General features: G+C 41.0%; 2 protein-coding genes across 3 annotated transcripts; both read right to left on the reverse strand.

The window, feature by feature from the left end:
* Positions 1-12,368: 12,368 nt before the first annotated feature.
* LOC128437344 (lysozyme g) lies at positions 12,369-14,504 on the reverse strand. 2 transcript variants are annotated; one of them, XM_053419455.1, is made up of 6 exons: positions 14,426-14,504; positions 13,681-13,766; positions 13,275-13,352; positions 12,901-13,118; positions 12,671-12,821; positions 12,369-12,594 (listed from the first exon to the last, which is right to left on the reverse strand). In XM_053419455.1, the coding sequence occupies exons 2-6, from the start codon at positions 13,682-13,684 to the stop codon at positions 12,461-12,463; spliced, it is 585 nt and encodes a 194-aa protein (XP_053275430.1). In that variant the 5' UTR covers positions 13,685-13,766; positions 14,426-14,504; the 3' UTR covers positions 12,369-12,460. The 2 variants fall into 2 exon arrangements, with proteins under 2 accessions (XP_053275430.1, XP_053275431.1); XM_053419456.1 differs by having other exon boundaries at positions 13,681-13,779; positions 14,426-14,484.
* A 3,326-nt stretch (positions 14,505-17,830) lies between these two features.
* LOC128436583 (N-acetylmuramoyl-L-alanine amidase) lies at positions 17,831-21,540 on the reverse strand. Its single transcript, XM_053418358.1, has 4 exons — positions 21,344-21,540; positions 20,010-20,870; positions 19,320-19,530; positions 17,831-18,798 (listed from the first exon to the last, which is right to left on the reverse strand). The coding sequence occupies exons 1-4, from the start codon at positions 21,411-21,413 to the stop codon at positions 18,498-18,500; spliced, it is 1,443 nt and encodes a 480-aa protein (XP_053274333.1). The 5' UTR covers positions 21,414-21,540; the 3' UTR covers positions 17,831-18,497.
* Between the last annotated feature and the right edge of the window lie 1,877 nt (positions 21,541-23,417).

The following is a 23,417-nucleotide window of genomic DNA, read 5'->3' on the forward strand; positions in this document are numbered from 1 at the left end:
GGGCTGAAAATATTGATTAAGTTCATTATAAATCAATCCACTGATTATTGATTAATCAATACAATTGTAACACACACACACACAAACATAGATCGTCCCAAAGTGATCATCATAGAGGAGAGAAAGATAAAGAACTTATTAGCAGTTATTTCTTGATTTTCTTGCAGTATACTATAGCAGATCTCTCAGAAGGAAGGGGGGGGGGAATCGATTCAGTTACGAATCGCGATTCTTGTGTAGGACGATTTTTTTTTTGTCACGCTGCCTCCTAAAAACAAATTTAAAACATCGATTTATTGGTTTTATACGGGGGGATATGTGGGGGGGAGGAGCAACCTCAGCCAAGAGCATGTTGACCAGCTCTTGTTTTTGCACAAGAATCTAAACATACCCAAGCACTAGCTTTTTATAGCCTACATGCAAACAAAAGTGAAGCATAGCCTACTTTTTGTTTATTTCAAAGTTTATATTTTAAGTAAACTTTTATTCATTCTATTTAAGTTAATGTTATTATTTGAAATAAAAATTGTAAAGCTCTAAGTGAATTTGACTGTTTTGTATTTGAAGGTATGATTCAACTGTTTTCCATGGTCCAGTATTTAATTCAAGTATTTTTTATTGATATGTTGAGTTGATCAACGCATCACATCAGAAAAGCTATCAACATATTAGCAGACATCTGTTTGACTTCTGATTTTCGTTTGCTGGTAAAATGGGGTTTAGAGACAGTAATATGTTTTTCTGGCATCATACTTTATTTAATCTTAAAATATCCCAACTCATGGTAAAAGTCCAATGAAATCAGACCCGATACTTTGCTCCTCTCAACAAATTCCAATTGTATTTTCTGAATGATTCCTTTTCTGCACTGAGGAAAGTCCAACTGTAGCATTTGCACTTTCCCCCTGTGTGTACAGCTCTTCAATATGCGAAATATAGACATTTTAACCCTTGTGTTGTCCCAGGGTCTGGTTGACCCAGCATGTGTTTGTGTGCGTGTGACAGTCTCCCGTCTTCGCCTGTGCAGCAATACAAATTATTTTTTTTAAAAGACTAAAACGTGTGCCACCGCATTTTCTTCTTCTTCTTCTTCTTCTAGTTATTATTTGTATTATCACTGAGCAAGAACAGGCTCCAGCACACAACACTGGCAGCCGGGGATGCTCGCGGCCCTTGCACTCGGGTCACGGGGACCCCGAACAACAAGAGACTTGCCCTACGTCTTCGCGTGTGTCTTGTGCAGCTATACAAAAATAAAATAAAAATGAGTTTCCTTCTTGCTCTTGTTCGTCTCGTCTTCTTTTTCTTGTTCTTCGCATCACCGAGCAAGAACAGGCTCGAGTACGCAACGTGGGCAGCCAGAGATTACAAAAAAAAACGATTTGCCATTTGTATCGTAGTTTTTTCATTTTCAACGGTCGCTGAGCAACAACAGGCTCGAGTGCACGAAGCGGGGAGCCCGGACCGGCCCGGCGTCGCAAGTCTCGGGGTCGCTGGGACCCCGACCGACAAGCGACAGGGCCCACGACACACCTACCCTACGTCTTTGCGTGTGTCGTTCGGCTATAAGAGAAATAATACAAATTAGTTTCTTTTTTTATTATTATTACTGCGCAAGAGTCTTCTTTTTCTTCTCCTTCTCCTTCTCCTTCTTCTCCTCACCGAGCAAGAACAGGCTCGGGTACACGACACTGGCAGCCAGGAAGGCCCCTCGTCGCGAGTCTCGGGGTCACGGAGACCCCCATTCGGAGAGACGGCCGTCAACTCGAGGGGCAGCGCGAGCCCCCGGGCGCGATTCTTCGGGTCGCAGAGACCCAGGCTGCTCTCGGTCAAGGGACGAGCGGCGTTCTCCTCCGTGTTCGCCTTCACGCCCGCCGCCACTCTGGTGTCTTATGTCCCGAGGAAGAAAAACAGGAACGTGGTGCTCCTGAGCACGCGGCACTCGGAGGCGGACGTCAGCGACCGCACGGACGGCAAAACGGTCGTCGTCCTGGACTACAGCCGCAACAAAGGAGGCGTGGACAACCTGGACAAGGTGATCGGAACGTACAGCTGCAGGAGGAAGATGGCGCGCTGGCCCCTGGTCGTCTTCCACAACATCCTCGACGTCTCTTCCTACAACGCCTTCGTGATATGGCGAGAGGTCAACCCCGACTGGATGTCGGGCAAGCGGAACAAGCGGAGGGTGTTCCTCGAGCAGCTGGGAAAGGCTCTCGTGGCTCCGTACATCGCGCGGAGGGAGCGCGTCCCTCGCACTGAGGCGTCCGCCGCGGTCGTGAAGGCCGTGAAAGCGGCCGCCGCTGCCGCCGAGCCGAGAGACGTTGACAGCGACCGAAAAGACACCCGGCACGAGCGTCCGGCCGCCCCTCCGGGCCTAACCCTGCAGCAACAACAGCCACAACAACAACAACAACAACAACAACAACAACAACAACCCCAGGGTCCGGCCTCCTGTGTAGCCCAGGTCGTCGCAGCCGCCGCAGCCTCCGTGGCAGCCCCGCTCGCGGCGAGTAAGAGGAAGAGGTGTCAGATATGCCCCAGGAACAAGGACTGTAAAACTCACGCAAAGTGCCGCGGGTGTGACAAATACATCTGCAAGGGCTGTTCGCTTTTCTATTGCCCATCTTGCGCGTGCTGATGTGTGGCGGGCTGTGCGTGTACGCGTGTGCGTCTATGGGTCTTCTGCTTCATCTTCTTCTTCTTCTTCTTCTTCTTCGTCTCATCACCGAGCAAGAACAGTACCATCACTGGCAGCGGGGTCGGTCCAGCGTCGCGAGTCTAAGGGTCACGGGGACCCCGACCCACAAGCAACAGGGCCCACGACACACCGGCCCTACGTCTTTGCGTGTGTCGTGCAGCTATACAAAATAACCAAATAAAAATGTATTTCTTTTTATTGTTATTACTGCGCAAGAGTCGTCGTTGTTGTCTTCTTCTTCTTCTTCTTCTTCTTCTCATCACCGAGCAGGAGCAGGTTTCGATAACACAAACGGAGGGAGCGTGTCAGTTCAGCGTTGCGAGTCTCAGGGTCACGAGGACCCCGATTGGAGAGACGGCCCTCGACGTGAGCGGCAGCGCGGCGACCCCCACCCCAGCGCGAGCCTTCGGGTCGCAGAGACCCACGCCGAAGAGACTCCCCAACGTGGGCGGTCCCAGGGGTCCTACGTCACACCGTTGGGCAACTTGGAGCGGGTGTGACAAATATATCTGCAAGGGCTGTTCGCTTTTCTGTTGCCCTTCGTGCGCGTGCTGATGTGTGGCGGGCTGTGCGTGTGCACGTGTTCGCGTGCGTCTGTGTGTTTGAAGCAGGGTATCGCGACGAGCGTTTGTCAAATCGCTACAAAAAATGCTCACAGCAAACAGCATGGCGAAGCAGGGACAACACAAGGGTTAAGTGAGAATTAAAGGATAAATCAGGATCGAAGATCACTCCCAAGTTCCTGACTGTTTCATTGGAAGCAAGGACAATGTCGTCTAGCGCAGCTATACCATTAGATAATGTATCACTAAGGTGTTTGGGGCCAAGTATTATAACCTCTGTTTTATCTGTCATCCAGGTTTTTATGTCCTTGAGACATGCTCGAAGTTTAGTTAATTGATTACTTAAGTATAACTGGGTGTCATCCGCATAGCAGTGGAAATTTACCGAGTGTGTCCTGATAATGTTTCCTAGTGGAAGCATATATAATGAGAATAAAATTGGGCCGAGCACAGAACCCTGTGGAACACCATGGTTAACTTTGGTGCGCACAGATGACTCATCATTAATTTGCACGAATTGGGAGCGATCAGAAAAATAAGATTTAAACCAGTAAAGGGCGGTTCCATTAATGTTAATTAACTGTTTAAGTCTTTGTAATAAAATTTGATGGCTCTGTTCTGTGATTGGCTCTTTAAACCCCAACTGAAAGTCTTCAAATATATTATTTTCCTGGAGAAACTCACACAGCTGATTGGCTACAACTTTTTCTAAGATTTTAGACATGAAGGGGAGATTAGATATTGGCCTGTAATTGGCTAAAACCTCTGGGTCTAGGGTGTTTTTTTTGAGTAGGGGTTTGATTACAGCTATTTCAAAAGACTGTGGTACATATCCTGATGATAATGACAGATTGACAGATTGATTGTGTTAAGTAACAAACTATCAATTAGGGGCAGAATTTCTTTAAGTAATATTGTAGGAATGGGATCTAAGATACAGGTTGTTGGTTTAGAACCTGAGATTATTTTGGTAAACTGATCACGGGTGATCAGAGAGAAGCTGTCTAAGTAATGGGAAGGCTCCTCAGCCGTTTCTGAGATCTCTGTTGTTGGGAGGGTATTAGTGCCAATTGAGGGCAGGAGATGGTTGATTTTATTTCTAATAGTTAGAATTTTATCATTAAAAAAGGTCATAAAGATATTGCTATTTACGGATCGAGGAATACTGGGTTCGGTGGAGGTGTGACTCTCTGTCAGCCTGGCTACAGTGCTGAAGAGAACCCTGGGGTTGTTTTTATTCTCTTCTAGGGCTGCTCGATTATGGAAAAAATCATAATCATGATTATTTTGGACAATATCGAAATCACGATTATTCAAACGATTATTAATATGGGCCCTTATTCTGAAGTCTATGCTCTATTCTTTAAGAGCAGCAATCCAAGTCACAACCAGAGCCTGTCCCATTGGGTGTCAGAGTAAGGCCATGGCGAGTTGACTAGCATATACTCGACGCCGCTGGATGCACAAAAAGAGAAAAACAAACCTTAACAACAACCTCACAACAGTTTTTCATAGCAGCATGATGTATACAAAGAGAAGTATAAAAACCTACTCATTTCGACAGCATAGTATGGACATTTGCTGATGTCACCACCGTGGCTCCGTGGACAGGCAAGCCAGCATCTAAAACATCCTCCTGGATGGCTCCCTGTGTGAACAGTCGGGCAGCGGCTCGCACAGAATTTGCGCTTCCGCCTCAGGTGTGTCCCTGACGTACACGCTGCGGTGATAGACTGCGGTTAGAGTCAAAGATGAGTCAAAAAAAGATTCAATTATCAGGTGCACAATTCAGAAAGCACCGCAAAGTAGAGGAGGAGAAGAAAGAACAATATAGAGGTCAGAATCACCCCGATTGTGGACATCATTTAAGTTTATTTTTGTCGACATGACATGAAATGCTATCAGTACAGCTGATTTCAGACTCTTTTTATGTTTTTTTTATTATATATTTGTATTGTTTTTTATAGCTTAATATTTTGTCTGCCTGAATGTGCATCTGTATACAGTCCAAAACTTATTGGGGATGCATGACACCTGGGTTTGTATGTCTTTAGGATTTTTTCTAATCCTAAAAGAAGAAACAAAGATATCAAAGAAAGTTTTCCCTTAAATTACATAATCTGGGACAGGTTACGTGGTAATTTGACACTTACATTAGGCTTCAAAAGCCTTAATCACCTTGCTTAATGCATGCCAAGGTCCATATTACCAATCTTTTTATAAGAAAATGTAGATTATTCATAGAAATGTATTAACACATTCTATGCAGTCCAATTGGATTGTCGGGCCTTACTGACACTTGGATGAAACCACATCGTGAGGAGGCATTTTATGTTTTGTATCTGTTTTGCTTCACAGAATCAAAGGTAAAACAAGAAAACAACATGCAATACATCACAATACCAATGATAGAAATAAAATAAGACAAAATAATATCTGCAGGGACAAAAAACGTTCTTAACTCGAAAAGTTTCCATGTGAGTAAATAATAGCCCTCATATATCAACAGTAGATTAATTTTTAAATATTTGTTGAATTATTTGTTATTAGAAAAGTAAAGTTGAATCTGTTCTGCACTCCTCACTCAATTCATGTTGTGTTTGGGTATCAGCGGTTCTCAGCAGTCAATCAAATTTTATTTGTATAGCCCATATTCACAAATCATAATTTGGCTCATGGGGCTTTAACATTGTGTGACATCCTCTGTCCTTAACCCTCAACAAGAGTGAGGAAAAACTACTAAAAACCCTTTTAACAGGGTAAAAATACATAGAAACCTCAGAGCGCCACATGTGAGGGATCCCTCTCCCAGGACGGACAGAAGTGCAATGGCTGTCAAGTGTAGAGGAAAGCATCATCAGGATAAAGGTTTTAGCAGCATTGATGAGGGTAAACATTTTGAAGGATAACTGAAGGTCAGATACTTGAAGGTGAGAAATACTACAAGTCAAGCAGTCCTGCTGTGATCATAGTCTATGGTCAGCAGCCAGCAAGATCATGATCAACCATCAAAGATCGGATGCCACCATAGTCCACAGTAATTGTCCACTGCCGCCAGTTAGGATCCATCATCAGCTGCCACCTCGGTCGTGGTCCACCACCATTATCTGATGCCAACGCGATAAAGGATCCGCCATTATCCTCCTCCTTCATGTCTCTCCAGTTCAGGTTCTGGGAGATTGATACGGTTGTTGTAAGATGGCAGTCTCTTCTCAATACTGTCATGGATCTGTTTAGAGAGACACACAGACGCAAAGTGCAAATAGTCAATAGTCAAGTTTTCTGTGTTGTTTTTGAATTGTTGTTGATCTACAAAAATAGTTATTTCCAAAAGGGCTCGGCATCTGTTTCTTTGGAAGACTAACCTTATTCAAATAAAATGCTCATAAAATACAAGATATCAGAATTTGTCAGGGAAATACCGATGCTACCCACTGTGATGTCTAGTGATGGCCTACCATTACATACGTCAATATTGCATCATCAACATTACTGCCTACGGCAACACAAAATATTTTCACTGCAGTTTTATGTTATCACACACCAGTGGAAATCACAACATGTTACCAGTTATATAGCTCACAGTTCTTCCCATGCTTTAATTACAATGCATAATTCTTTTGTCTGCAGTACTTAGTGCGGAATGGAATAACTGAAATCTCAGGGGATAACTTTAGCTTTAGTCCAAAAATTAAAGTTGGTGCCTTCTATGAAACCAGAGTAGGACCAGAGGTAAATGTTCCCTTTTATTTACACAACACATTATTTATACATACATACATATATATATATATATATATATATACACACATGTGAGGTCTGATAGAAGCATAACTGCAATGACGACCTTCTGTTTGAGAGAAATTGAGCCAATATACCCACATAGTCGCAGATATGAAGCAGAAGAATTCACATATTTGTTGAGACATATCTATCAAAGTTCATTTATGATGAATCTTAAGCTTGAAAGCTTGCGTTTGTTAATCAAAGCAATCGGTAGATACAAGTCAGTCTGACCATCTTGTCCTTTTCATTTTCTTTAATCCTTCCTTCGTCTTTGTAATATTTCTCAGGGTCCTCAGTTGTCCTCAATCGCCCATGGGGCTTTTCTTTCTCAACTTTTTTCCTTACTGTTAAGACCAGCCTAAACCATCTTCCATGTAAATAAAAACAGTATGTTGTTAATGCTTCAGGCTTTTCCTCTGGAAATCAGGACTTTACTAATCATTTCAATTCTCTTTGGCGTATGATTTCATAGTTTATATCCCATCATGTTTCAGATCTGGATCGACTGATAGCTAAGATCAAATTGATGAGAAAAATGGAGGTGCAGGCCGTGGCACAAGCAGCCAAGGAGGCAAGGAAACAAGAAGGTAAACAGCCACTGTCTCGTCAGACTCCTCTCTAACATTGGATTAGATTGTGTGTGTGAACAGCGGCGCAACCGGAAGTAGTTTCACTTCCGGTGCGAGAAATATATTTTTAGATTATTCTTTTTCCTTTTAAATCATTGAAACCTGGGTTATACATGCTGTGATGACTGTCACTCAGCTTTACAACCTTCGTATGCTGCTAAAATTAAGCAATTAACAATACTTCTCTCTTTTGTTGGCAGAGATGCTGCACGGTTGGTGGCGAGTGTCAGACGTGCAGGAGCTCCACAGTCTGGTGGAGGCGCTCCACAGTCGAGGCATCAGAGAGAAGGTCCTAAAGAAACAGTTCCAAGAACATATGGAGTATTTGACCCAGCTCTATGCCAACAGCAAAGATGGTGTGTCCACAACTCCTCTTCTCACTTTAATTATCTTTAATACAAAACATACTGTTATTTGATATTTTCATGTCACCTGCTCCCAAATTAATATGTATAAATATTTGGCTTTTCCTAGACAGTAATTTGCTGTATTGTTTGTATGTATCTTTGTATTCTTTTGTATGTAATGCTGTCCTGTAATACTGCCGTCTCACTCTCTGTAACCTCAAAGCAGTGAGGATGAGGTGACTCCTGGGATGAGCTTGTGGCACGAAGCCCTCCGAGAAGTCCGCAGCTCGGCTCAGCTGTCGCTCTGTATTCAGCAGCTGAAGAAATCCATCGACTGGGACCGCCCCGTCAAGAAAGTCGCTATCAAATATTTGTTTTTATTACACAACCTTTATCTTCCTTCATCAATGCACGTTGTCTCTGATTGAATTTGTAACTGCTTATGTTTTCTTTTTGTTTCCAGCACTGCCACCGTTGCCGAAAGGGGGATAATGAAGAACTGCTCTTACGCCGCTGTGGTGCAAGACTCGTTGTCATTCATGCTTCCCCAACCGTTGCGCGTCTTACAAAGCAATTCCGCGCCAGAACACTAGGCGGAGTAATGCTTTTTGTCGAAGACGACCTGAGAGACGCCTTCTTTCTTCTTCATCGATTGTTTATTTACATAGCTACTGCGGCTCCTTGTAGCCTTTTTCAAGCGGACAAATACGCCAGTCAGTGACGGGTTATACAAGTGGACATACTTTCGGATCTCTTCTGCCAAACGCTCTTCTAATTGGTCCATATTCATTCTTCTAAATCTCCCGTTGTTTCTGCCTGTATTATGGGGCATGAAACCGGAAATGCAGCTCCAGAAGGGATGTAGAGCAGACCAATCACAGCCTTGCGGGCTGAGTGAGCTTGCGGAGCTTTGCCGTAAATTTTAGAAAAGGGGGTCGACACCCGTCAGCACGTAAGGAGGGATACATAAGCACGTAAGGGACCCGGAAGGGCTCTTGCGCTTACGGGCCCGTGAAAACGCAGAAGCATGTTTCAGGCTTAAGATCCCCACAGTTCCTGACGGCAAATGGTTCTGTCACATTTGTATTTCGAAGGTAAACCTGAGACTCTTTTCTCTTGTCTTTCACTTAATACAATCTCCTAGTCCACAAGCATTGCAGATCAACAAGCCGCAATCTATTCAACTGTCCAATGATATCTTCATTGTTCCACATGTCCACATCCATTTAATAAATCTGCACGGTATATGTTGTGCGTGGCTCCTCACCAGTCGTTTTTATGTCCTGTCTTTCAGGAGAACGCTCAATTACTCCAGAGTAGGAGGCAAAAGAACCGACCATTGGGGGGAGGGAAGCGAGACAGGGACAAGCTTGACAGCCGTGGGTCCTGTGCCAAAAAAGCCAAACTGGCCAAAGACGACAGATATTGGCCAGTAATGTGCCGGTAGGTATGAACGCATTCTCACTGCATGGATAGAAAACCGCATTTATTTCATCTCACTGTTATAAGCGCAAACATTGGGGGAATTGGACCAAAGGAGGAACCCCTCAGATTAGATTTAGTTGTGGATTTTTACTTTAACATTGCAAGAGAGGATGTTTCTCAACACTTTTGCAAATTTCTCAGATAATTATTTATGGATCTTCATGAAAAAAACGTGACTGGTATTAATGTGCGTGTGCAGATCCAAATAAAAATCCAGATGGTAAGAATCTACTTGTGGTTTTGTCAGGGGACTGTTGTTGGTCATCATGTTAGATGAGCTGTGATGACATGTCCAATCATCCTTGTTCACTTAAAAATCTCTTTCAAACTGTTTCACAAATATCTGAAACTTTATTAAAAGCTCAGCTTTGTCGACTGCTCATTTTCCTCCAGAGTTCTGCTGGCTGAGCTGGAGGCTCATCAGGACGCGCAGCACTTTCTCACTCCAGTCAACCTCAAAGCCTCACCCTGGTACAAGAAGATCATTAAGAAGCCAATGGACTTCTCCACCATAGGAAAAAAACTCAGCAACAACCAGTACGTTTGTGTTATGCATACATTAGTACATCCTTTATTTCAGTTACTTTTCTGTTTTGAATGCTGCCTCTGAATTAACATTAAACCATTTCAAATCTTTGCAGGTACCTAAATTTCTAGACATTCATCATGGACGTCAACCTGGTTTTTGACAACTGCGAGAAATACAATGAGGACGATTCAACAATCGGACGAGCAGGACTGACGATGAAAGAATTCTTTGCCAAACGATGGGCTGAGCTCCTGAAGAAAAACTCAAACTAAAATATAGAAAATCACTTGTGCTACTTTCTACTTATCAAACTCTTGTCCTCTTTGGTGTCGGAGGCCTTCTCTTCACCTGTGACACTTGATATGTATGAGCTGCAATAAAGCTGATTGTGCAATGTTAAAGGACAAACACTCCATGGATCAGTATCTTCAAGTGCAATACTGTTTAGTTCATGAAAATAACTCAACACCTGCACCTCCTGCCCAGAAGCGGACTGTGCACTTCACGCGCAGGATCATTTAATTTAATTTATTTTTATTTAATTAATCAATTTAATTTAATTTATTTTCTTTTTTGTACATAATTTAAGATATTGTGCAATGAATAGGGTGGTTGAAGTTCTGCCAAAATTTTGGTCAGGATCTTGTCAAGGACACAAGATTGGGGATTGAACCGCCATTCCTTCTTGTTGAAGAACGACCACTCTACCCCCCTAGGCCAAACGACCACGCTACTCCCTGGGCCACACCGCCTTTACATTCACATTAAGGATTGGATTACCTGCTCATTCCCATGAGAAACTAAGCACAGGAAGAAGATGGACACATTATTATGTGTGTGTGTGTGTGTCTCTGTCATTCTATGCTTTCTTTGATTCACATTTTCATTTGTATTTTCTACTTTACTACATATACCTCTTCTAGGAGTTATGATAAATCCCGCTCACACTAACTGAGGGGCTTTTCCCTTAGATGGCGATGTTGAGCCATTTTGCCACACCCATTTCAAATTACTCCAGAATACAATAACTTTTGGGGGTTTTGATTTTCCTGCAATCTTTGGTAAGAATTTGAGAATGTCAAATCCTCAAATCCTTCGAAAAACAATAGGGGCCTCCCACCAGAGGTGCTCAGGCCCTAATAATCCTTACAATTTCAATAGGGCCTCCCACTGTCTCCTACCGCTCAGTGCTCGGGCCCTAATAAATAATATTTTAAAATATAAAACGTAAGCTGCTGCAAAAGTATTATATTTCCTGCAGTGAGCGGGTTTGTATCTTTAAGAAAGTTTTAAAAAATCCTGGATTCACACACATTTTTTTATGGGTTCTTCCCAGACCTCCACAAAATGTCATGGAAATTGATTGAGTTTCTTTTGCATAATCCCACTAACAAACAAAAAAACCACCAAACAGACCCAGATGAAAAAAATAACCTCCTTCACGGAGGTAATAGAAAAATTCCAATAACCTTGTGTTTTGTAAGTTCATGTATCCAGAATAAAATAGACCTCATTATATAAATGTGCAAAGCCAACATGTAAAAGAACATGTTAGTTTTATTTTATTCTCTGTTAAACAGAACATACCAGTACATTACAGCAATGACAAGCTCTTTTAGAAATGTACATGTCAGGTATGTTTATGTGTTATAAAAAAAAATTATACACACATTAATAACTATTTTACATTTGGTTGTTTAATCATTATATGGACTTATGTGCTCCAGCTGCATCAATATAAGTAAGTTAATCAAAGGTTTAATGACAAAATAATTTTGATTATTAAATAAATATACTGGCTCCACCTTCTCAAATGTGGCCATTTTCATAATTTTCTAGCACAATCATGATACAATAGGGCTCCAGCAACTGAACTGAACTCAGTATCAGATGCTGTAAATTATCAAAATCAACCATTCCAAACCACGGCACCCTTCAAGGCCGAATTAAAGTTGTGTTGTTGTACGCGCGCATGCACGCAAGACACGCCCCTTTCGTGCCCTCTGGCGGCTTGCGTGCGTCCGCCAATTTAGGAGTGACCCACAGAGGAGGGGTCAGGAAAAGATTTCCATGACATATTAAAACCAATTAAAATTGCATATTTTATAGTGTCAGGTGCAGCAGGTTGATTCATAGCATCATAAATGTGCACAGAGATTTTTCACTTTATTGCCAACCAGCTCTAGTTAATATAGTCTGCGATAACTGGGGTCCTGAGTCTCTGGCATCGATATTTTGAGGGGGGGCTGGAAAGATTGGGAACCCCTGATCTAAATCCTGAATCTCAATTACTGCTCCACAAATGATCAAATTGAGACACAGGCATTGTAGTTTCACTTTGCATCACGTTTATTTAGCCCGGGTTTTGACACAGTACACACAATATGATGTTTCATTGATGACTTTCAGGAGACTGCTCAGATTCAGTACCCATTGTTTTTGTACCACTGAGCTCTGGCTGTGACGTCATTGGAGTAGTCTCCACCGGTTGTTTGTTGATCTACTCCACTATAGGAACGCACATTCCCATCCCCCTGGTTGTAGGCTGCTATCCCTCCTGCAGACACACATGAAAACAAAGTTAAACCAAGAGTGAAGTCAAAGTACAACTCAACAAATTCTGTGAAACAAACCTTTCAGCTGCTGCTCTTTGCTCCAGTCAGGAAACTTATTGCTGATTCGGTTAATAAAATAAACCAAGATCTCAGTGCCTTGGTTGAGGTGTTCCTCACTGTCCCATCCACCTTTAGCAGTGTGTCCACCTCCATTGGGATTAACATCAACCTAGAAAAAAACCATTATTGTATTGTAATATGAAGGTCTACTCGGAGGATGAGTGTAAAACAGTAGAAGCTGTTATAACCTGCATCAGTCCCCAGGCGTTGTACGCATTTCTCTGTGGATTCCAGTCTCCCCAGCCGCCGTCTTTCAGTTGATTTCCAGCCCTGGACTCTCTCGAGATGATGGCAGCAATGAGAGCCGGGTCGACTCCGTGTCTCTGACCGACTCTCATGATTTTGGACTTGTACTGACTCATTCTGTCCATGTCCGTCTCTGCCATTTTGTGTGATGCACGTTCACCTTGTAGAGACAAATAAAGACACTTGATTATTGCATCTAAGACACAAAGACAACAGTTGGCCTGTCAGTCTAATGGTTTACATTGTTTCCTGTTTTCCTTTTTCTCCAATTGGTGATCGAATCAGCCGGGTGTGTTTCTCCGCTGCAGTGATTTACCTGAGTATCCCAGCCTGTCCTGCTTAGCAGTTTGCCATGAAGCTCCACTGGTCTCAACCGATCTGATGTTTCCATAACCTGCACATGTTCAGTTTTTATTAGATTATATTTTACTTGTCTATGCACACCTGTACACTGACATGAGAACAATGCATGAAGTCCTGACAGGATTGAACAGTCACATATCCAACACATTGTCACAAAGGAGAGCCACAACAATGGCAAAGCTACAACACCAGAAATAAAAGAGGTTGTGTAATAATATTCAATTAAAAACAGGAAATCATTTATATAAAATATGTATAATACACCTACATTTATATTGAGGTTTAGGTAAGATTTAGCAATTAGGTGTAGTATAAATATTTCTGTCTAAAAAGGTTAAATGAGCAGTAAAACAACTCACCCATTGTTCTTGTTACTCCTCTGATGGTCCTGTTGATGCTGGAATGTGGGAGGTTTGGTACAGTCTGTTCTGTCTGTGGTGTTGAACTAAGCAGAGAAGCTGTATATATATGAATCCCTATACTTTCAGTTTCACTGCTTAACATGTGATTTTTTGGAACTACTTGGAGACTTCAGAGGAAAAGCCCCGAACTTTCATTTTCAGTATCGTTATGAGTTCACTTTGGGGTTTTAATGACAAAATGAACAAAATAGTTGAACTGTGACACCCAGACTTCAGATTGCACAGCCACGTCTCCTCTGAGGTCTGAAGTTTGTAAGGGAAATGTAACATTTTGACCACAATATAATTGTGTTTATTTCCCCTTTGATTAATCATGACTGAATCTCATACAATGTAACATTGATCATGCTGTATCCTGTACTACTGAATGAATTTAGGGTTAGGGTTAACCTAACCTAAATTCCAAATAATCCCATGTTTACCACCAATGAAATTACACTCAGACAGAAAGTGAAGGGGTCCGTCAGACATAAAGTCTGACAGAAAGTGAAGGGGTGAAGGGGTCCGTGTGCTTGTAACGCCAGTGGTACAAGCACACACACACACACACACACACACACACACACACACACACACACACACACACACACACACACACACACACACACACACACACACACACACACACACACACACACACACACACACACACACACACACACACACACACACACACACACACCAGCGGATTAAGGACGTGGCTTGTTCACTTCGCCGTCAGAGCTTCTCCGAGGGAACAAACAGGGCACAACTTCCTTTATTGTTTGTTTAAATAGTTTCCGGTTGTGTTTAAAAAATATATATATTAATAAGAGTTGAATTGTACGGAAGCGTATAGCATTCAGATGAAAAATAGCTCTGTTTTTCTAACAATTTTTTTTTCCTTTTTTTCCGAGATAATTGTCTCGGAAAAATATCAGAAAAACAGAGCATTTTTTTCATGCTTTTATTTTGAAGGTGAAGTTCCTGTATAGACACGGACTTACTGTTATCAATCTTAACTTCTCAGAGGCACAAGCTTTTACTGTGTTGTTTCGGGAAGTTTCAATTGAAACTGAAAACATCAGTTGAAAGTCAACACCAGCTTTCAGGGGATATGCTACAGATAGGTAGAGCAGTGGTTCTCAACCTTTTTTCAGTGACGTACCCCCGTTGAAAAAAAAAATTCTGCAGAGTACCCCCTAACCAGCGCAAAGCATTTTTGGTTGAAAGAAAGATGTAATGTGATTTATTAATCCTTGTAACTAGACACATTCAAATTTAAAACTCCATCAATGTCCATAACATTGCTCATTTGTAGTGGTCTCTCTTGAACTATTTGGAAATAAAAAGGTATAAAAATAACTTAAGACTTTTATTATTATCTCAATATAAATAAAGATTTGTGCACATCAAAATAATTATCAACTTAAAGTGACCTCTTTTGGGATCATAATAAAGATATTTTCTCAAGTTGAACTCATGAACTTAATTACAGCTAAACACTTCTTCCCAAAAAATAAATCATTAACTTAGTTTTAAATAAAAGATTGGTTCAAAACATATTTTTTTAATATTTATTTTCTTAAAATATCTTCTTTAAGGATCGAAAAGAATACTGACAGGTAGCTTGTTTCCGTTTGCTTATGGGAGGCTTTTCGCATCGTGTCTTGAGATGACCTGAATTCAGAAAGTTTCCTTTTAAAAAACTCAGGTGGCTTACCAACATGACTTTCATGTTTTGTCTGGAGATACCGCTGAAGATGTGGTGGCTTAATGCCACTAATCTCTCCCCACAGAAAAAACAAAAAGTGTAAATAACCCAATCTATGTTATTGTTAATATTGTTGAAGTGTCTTTCTGTTATTTTATTTTGAAATATTTGCTCGCTTTAAGGTCATACAATTTCATTTCCGTTTTTGTATTACATGCTTTTATTTTGAAAGGGTACCGGTAGAGACGCGGACTTCTTGTTAAGAATCATTAACTTCACAACGGAAAACTTTTACGTTTTAGCGACCCTCCGAAGAGGCACAAGCTCTCACGGTGTTGTTTAGGGAAGGCTCTCTGCTCTGGTTTCGCCTTCTTCGGTACTTGTCCCTCCGTGTTTCAGCAGCATTGCTGCTGCACTTCAACTCGACTCCATTGTTGAAGTTTTCAAGGCGGCAGTGATGACAGGTGATGACAGGTGGCGTGTGCCAGGTTGGGTCAAACCATCGGTATGGGGGAGACTCTGTTTTTTTAGGATAATGAAATTGAAAAGCCTATTGAATATACAATTTTGTTCATGAACTCACACTTATATTTTATTGAATATTTCTTAAATAACAATTTTTCAAGGAATTTTGAATGGATGCTAATTTTAAATATATATATATATAAAAAAAAATCTCAAGTACCCCCTGGAGTACCTTCAAGTACCCCCAGGGGTACGCGTTCCCCCCATTTGAGAACCACTGAGGTAGAGGATAGTTTTCATTCTTGTCCCGTTGTTAGTGGCTTTATTATGGAAGATTGATGTGTAGTTCCTTTTATAAGCAGGTTGGTGGATGGGACTCTTGTTTTGAAAGGGGTTCTAACGGAAAGGGGTTCTATCGATAGAGAAAAGTGTGAAGGAAAGTAAACAGGTGTGAGGTCCAGATTCAATAACCATCTCTCGTGTCCTCTCTCGGCTGAGGCCTCCTGACAGTCAAGAGAACTAACCGCACGGCTACATTAGTCTTTTGAAGTTCACTGTTATTTATACAGATGGATAGTCCGACTGTTTTAAGCGACGCTATACATCACTTTCAAAATAAAAGCATGTACAACATTAGTTAGAAAAACAGTATTTTTATCTCGGAAAACAAGAAAAAAAATTAGTTAGAAAAACAGAGCTCTTTTTTTTCTTTTTTTTTTGGAGAATTTATCTTGGCATTTCCGAGATAATTATCTCAGATTATCCGATGTTTTTTTTCAATTGAATGCAATTGGCTTCCGTAGTATTGTTTATAGTTGATACCATTTTGTTTATAAAAGTCATTTGATTTGTTTAAAGAGGAGATATTTTGAGACATCTAAAAATGTCTTTGTAACCTGTTCTTTTTGTTTCCATGCACTGGTTTTGCCCGTAATATTGTTTGAATTGGTAATTAAGCCCAGTGGGAGAGGCTGAATGTATAAAATGGCAGTTTCTAGCCCTTGCAAGGACTCTGAGTCTGAGGCTAGTTACAGAGGAGGTAACAGCAGAGCTTATGGAAGAGTTAGGGAAGAACTTTTCCTTTCGTTTTTGATTTAAAATTATTTTGTTTTATATTCTTGTAAATATGTCCACGAGCACCTTGGGAGCTGGCTGTGAATAAATTGAAAACGCCACACTTTTTCGACTACGCTTGTGTTTTCACACTCTTTGAGGAGTTTTTAAAAGAGACCCCGCAACAAAAGGTGATGGCTTCAGATAGTGTTGATGAAAAAATACTGAACATGCTTGCTGCAGTTTTGAGTATATATATATTGTTTTGGAAAGGCCAAGGTGCGTCAGACGTAGAGTCTGGCTGAATCAAAGGAACAGAACTCCATCACAAAAATTGTCCAGTGTCCATACTTAAATGATTTTCATATTTTCCATGTTTTATTATTCTTTTTAAAATAACTAAAAGTGTAAGGCAGATTTTTTTAGGCCTATATTTTATTATTTACCGATAATCATATCGTACATCATACTGGATGTGAGTGTTTAATAATGTTTTGCATTTATATATAACAAAATGATTGCCGTAAAAAATCACTTAGCTCTCACTTTCTTTCTTATGCACCATGTTGACAAATACAATCAAAGACGACATATGAAGTTCTTTGTCTTGAGCTGGAGCCACAGGCTGAGTCATGAAGCTGGCCTCTCTGGTTGAACTAGAGGCTACCCCAGGACTTAATCTGCAGCATCCACCCATGTTACATTGAACTCTGCAAAGTAAACAGGTTCTTTCAGGGTCACGTGTGTAAGGTCACGTGGGTCAGCCTTAGGCTAAAATATTGTGCAACATTTAGGTCTGTTTGCATTTTGATTGGTTGTTGTAACACAGATGCTGATCCAGTGGAACGCACCCATAGAAATGATCCAGCACTGAAGGACGCTCAGTAGGTTTATTGCTTAAGGGCAGAAAAGCAATATAATTTATTTCCTTATGTACTTACACTGACAACCCACCCTTTTTGATGGAAGGTGCAAATGACAAAAACAATCTCTTTTATAAGATGTGGCCGACTGTTTATTGGAGGAGAAAAAGATGATTTAACATGAATACATCCTTGATGATTCATGACATCAATCAACTGAGAGGTTCTTAAAACCTCCAGTTAGCAGTACATCAGAAATCCAGCTATTTATGCTTTGTTTGCCTCTTGGAAAAAAAACATTGATGTCTCGTACTACTCACCATGATTCAAAAACTCAAATCTTTAAATAGTGACAGCTGTTGAATCAAGAGGTTCACCTCACCTTACATCCTGAGGATCTCTGTACATACGATGTGTGCTGGATGTAAATTCATCTTAGTCCTGAGGTCAGTGCCTTAGAATCACACTTATATCATTGGTGCCCCACATGTGAATATGAGCAGGGAGATCCATTTGATTTTAATTAATCCTGCACTGCAATATATGGATCTGATCTCATCTTCATTAAAATGATGGAGGATTAAATGTCCATTTCATGTAGTGAAACTATTTCAAAAGTTTAACAGAGCGTTGATAATGTGATGATGTGTAAGATGAACAAAGTGGCAGTGGGTCTCCTGTCAGACCCTGAAGTGTTCCCAGCTTCTTATTTCAGAGAAGAAGGCATCTCCAGGACAGGCAGTGTTTACCACCTGCCTGTGGCCATGGATGGTGAAGTTGGCAGACAGTCCTCCTCCATTTACTGCACAACGGACCAGACGATGGCGCAACAGGTCCATGGCGTGGCGAGAGGGAAGGGTGTCAGTGTAGTTACCAATGATTGACACCCCATACCCGAGGCTATTGTGGCCCCTGGTGTGAGTGCCGAGGTACGTCCAGCCCCTGCCTTCATAGACGTAGCCGTCAGAGCCCACCACAAAGCTGAGGGCACAGAGACAGTGCAGCTCAATGCAAATGCAAAACACAATACAAAAGTAAGCTCAGCAACACGTATGGAAAAACAATGAGGATGTGATGTATAGAGACAAATGTTACAAATATTATGCAAATTAATTTGAATGTACAATACATGCTACAACATGCATTGGTGCATGAATGTAAGTTAATCAGTAGCATTAGAGTTAAATCAGAGCCAGGCTAGTTCCCTCTTTTTCCAGTTTTAATGGCAAACTGGAGTTATTGCCTTTCTTTCTCCAGGTGTATCAACCTACCTACCTACCAACCTATTTACTTACCTACCTACCTGACTACCTATCTATCTACCCATCTACCTACCTACGTACCAACCTATTTACTTACTTAGACACTTACTTACACACCTACCATTGATCTACCCATCTACCTATCTACGTACCAACCTATTTAACTACCTACCTACCTACCTACGAACCAACCTAACTACCTTCCAATCAATCAATCAACTATGTATATCTTTGGGTTACTTGTATCCGATGTCGCTCCAGCCGCGGTCCTCCTGGTGGAACCTCTGCATGGCTCTCATGTTACGAGAGCACTGTGGGAAGGACAGACAGGGTGAGGATGGCTCGTAGGTGTGGTGCACATACAGGAAGTGGAGGGGCAAAGACAGCGGGATGGGGGTATCCTGGTAAGAGTTTGCCCCCCACTGACAACGGGAGATGATTTGAGGGCAGTCTGAGGAGAGGAAGAGAGAGGATGATGGTTAAGACACTGCTGACCTCTGGTGGTTTCTGGGTGTCTTACTACAAACTGATGTTGCTTCCTGTAAAGGGGATGATACACCCAAAGTTTATAACTTATTTATTTAAAAAATATATTTTTTAAAAGCATCAACTGATTTATTTTTATGTTTTCAGTTTGAAATTGTTGCAGTCTAAAAAATAAAGTCCCCATAGACAATGACAACACAGTTTTGTATAATAACAAAGACAATTTTACATTTGGTTCTTTAATCATTCTATAGACTTATGTGCTCCAGCTGAATCAATGTAAGTTAATTAATCGTTTAGTTTAATTACAAAATAATTTGATTATTAAATAAATATACTGGTTCCCGCTTCTCAAATGTGGAAATTTTTCATAATTTGCTACCATTTTATAGACCTTGGGTTCAGCCCTACACTGCAGTCAAGTATACTTTTGGGATCACTTACCCCAGAATATGTGAACAAATGCCTGCAATCCATCCCTCACTGCCTGCCCCACTCCAGTGTCCCAAGCAATCCATTCCGTCTTCTCCAGCTTCCAGACCAATGCCAGTGTCTCCATCACCTGGCTGTGTAGATCAAGTGGCTCCAGAAGGGATCTAGATATCTCCCGTCGCCTCGGGCTAATTTGCCTGGTCACAGCATCAAGGCCCTGCCCCTCATGCAAAGTAAAACTATAGTATCCTTTCAAGATCTCACTGAGGGCCTGCGGCTTTTCAGATTCACTTTGATCGCTGAGGTCCATGCCCAGTACAGTTCCATCCATGCCACCATTAATCATGGCATCAGTGGCCAGAGTGGGAAGCCGAGACAGCTTGAACACCTGAGGGTGCTCCACATTGTCCCAGCACCCACTCGGCCCCATGCGATAACGTGTTGGAAAGTCCTGGAGGCTGACGAAGGACAGACCAAGTGTCCTGGCCAAGGTAAGAGGGAAGATGCCATCGGCTGGCTTCCCCTCAATCATGGCTTTCAGTCCTGATTCGATTCCCAGCAGTAACGGAGCAAGTGCGACCGTGGTGCCGTCTGGAGCCAGAACCACCCCACGTTCCTCTCCATAGTCCGTCACAATGTGGTGGATGGCCTTGTCAAAAAAGCTGAAAGACGAGGCGTTAAGGATGGCTGTGTCCAGAACCTCAGCATTACTGAGATTATTTGACGAACCCAGAAAATGGATGGTCATTGCATCATCATGGCCAGCTGTCCTCCGCAGGGCCCTGACCAAGGCCAAAGGGGACAGGCCAGGGTCAGAGTCCTCAACCTGCTGCACAGCGCGAATGAAACTGTCCATGTTCCGTAGGTGGACACCTAATATGAAGGTAAAAGTGAAGTACGTTCATGATTTAGTTCCTTCAAATAACAGTCACACTATGGTCCTTAAAGAAAATTTTGGAAAAATGCCAAACTGATTCGCAGCATGGGTTGTAGAAAGAAGAAGGGCATTTGTCTTACATGTCTTTGGCACAGTTGACACAGTTTTTTCTATTTAAAAATGAAAAAAAACTTTCTCTATTGCCATTAATTATAAATCATGTTGTATTACTTTATCTGCTGTCTTTGATTTTAGATTTTGTATTCAATAATTAGTGTTTAAATGACTTTTTCGTCCTGTCTTTGATGTTTTGTTACCTTGTTGTTAATTGTCCAATTTATGACACACTCTGTAACAGCTGATTTGAAATGTGATATAGAAATAATGTTATTATCATTATTAGTTAACTCACGATAGTCATTGTTCACGTGTTCAACATAACACAGATGTTTACCTCTTTTGAACTTACCTACCGACCTGCTGACAGAAAAAAAGCCGAATGAAGCAAGAACAAGAACCGTTAGACCAGAAAAAGTCATGTTGCATCTCCAAGTTGTTGCCTCCAAACTGAAGATCTGAGAGCCGGGCTTTCACTCAGTACAGTTGTGGTCCTTACAACATGACGTCTAAAATGAGTTGTGTGGCTGTTTGTTTAAGTGTACGTGCATGACTCACAGTGTTTTGACTCACGATAGGATAGTGCTCTGTGTACACTCCAAATATTGATTTAGCCTGGAGTTTGAGTGTGTCATGGGCCGACCAGTAAGGTTTATTACAAATCATATATATCAGGGCTTTTTCTCAAATTATATTGGGTTGTTTCTCTTTCCTCAGATGTTACACAGCCTTCTACAGATTAATCGTACAATATGACGTTAGCACAGATTAATGGATGCCGAAACAGATTAAAGGTTAATACTGTTGTGTGTTTCATCACTTTGACTGAAGGGAGAATTACTGACAAACAGAACAGTCCTGACTTGAGGTTTTGATCCACAAAGAAGCTGGTGTGACAAAACATGCAGCCATAATAACTTCAACAAAACTTTTAAAGAAGTTGTGTGCGTGCGTGCGTGTGTATGTGTTTGTGTGTGTGGGTATGTGAGTGTGTGTGTGTGTGTGTGGAGAAAGCATGGAGAATTGTTAATTCAAATCAAGACAATACAGTGTGGTTCAAAAATTAAAATGATTGCAATCCACAATTAGTATTATGCATGGTTTCCTATCCAAAGCCTAAAATCAAAAGATTTATCTTCCACAGACATAAAACTAATTGCATCTGTATTAACAGGCCCGATGGGGTCAAATCCTTCAAAGACTCTGTCGTCTGCTGTATTTTGTTCTGATGAAATGTCAATAAATATCATGAAGAGATGTTTCTGGATTAAGATGTTTTTCTGTTTGAAGAAAGTACAGATGTTTTGCCACATTCTTCAGGATTCTGTAAATGGACAATGAAGTGTTGGGAAAGCAGAGAGGGAAGATGAGTCATTTGTTCGAGAGAAGGAAAATAAACACATCACTGAGCTCCTGTTTCTGTTTCTGTGAACCACAAATGTGTGATGGAAGGAATATCGGACTAATTCCACAGTTGAGTTTAGTTGCATCTAAATCTTTAAGGTTATAACGTATGAGACTTAATATCGGCATCACACAATGGAGTTTAAAGGCCACTTAAAGTGAAAAAAAAATCTGAAAATAAAGTCGTACATATATTATGAGAATAAAGTCATAATTTTACAAAGAATCTTATTTCAGAGAAAATATCTAAAGGTCAACCTGTCGCTCGCATTATAAAGGAATGTGGTACATCTTAAGTTCTATTTTAGTTTTAAAAAATAATGAAATACTCTGGAGCTGTGTCTATTCTGAAGAAAGAGACATACAGACTTGCAGGAAATAGCTTCTTTTGTGGAGGACGAAATGTTTTGTTAGTGGTCGAATGTAAAACTATCGTTGTATACGTCTGGGTGTTAATCAAAATTAGTTTCGTAGTCTCTCAAGAAACAGTGAGATTGCTTCAAGTGGAAATCCAACGAGCACAAGTTCTCCTTGCTGCTCATTGCCCCGCCCCAAATTTGTTTTTTAATCTCATAAAATTATATATAAAGACTTGTAATATAGTGACTTCTTTCTCGTTAAATTAGGACTATATTTTCGAAATCTCAGAATGTTATTTTCCTCAGTGTGAATCCGATACTGCATTGTAGCTAAAGCCATTTGGGGAATATTTGTCAACTATTTTCTCTATATATCAGCAAATTTATTGGTATTGGCAATTTTTTTACTCTCTACTCTCACCCTGGCCCCCAAAAATCCATTCGGGTCTAGCCCTAAAAAAAATTAAACTGTCAGCCTAATACGGTCATGTTTGAACCAGTGTGACAGTTTTTTACCCAACTTTATTTAGAACCATAGGAACAATAGTTGGCATTACATAAAATAATATAAACATATTTCGAGCTGCAATGGTAAGTTAACAAATGAATAAAGAAATCTAAACGAAAAATTAACTAAATGTACATAAAATAAGGCCTTTTCAT

The sequence above is a fragment of the Pleuronectes platessa genome, chromosome 3 (assembly GCF_947347685.1).
Source record: "Pleuronectes platessa chromosome 3, fPlePla1.1, whole genome shotgun sequence".
NCBI classification, from domain to species: domain Eukaryota; kingdom Metazoa; phylum Chordata; class Actinopteri; order Pleuronectiformes; family Pleuronectidae; genus Pleuronectes; species Pleuronectes platessa.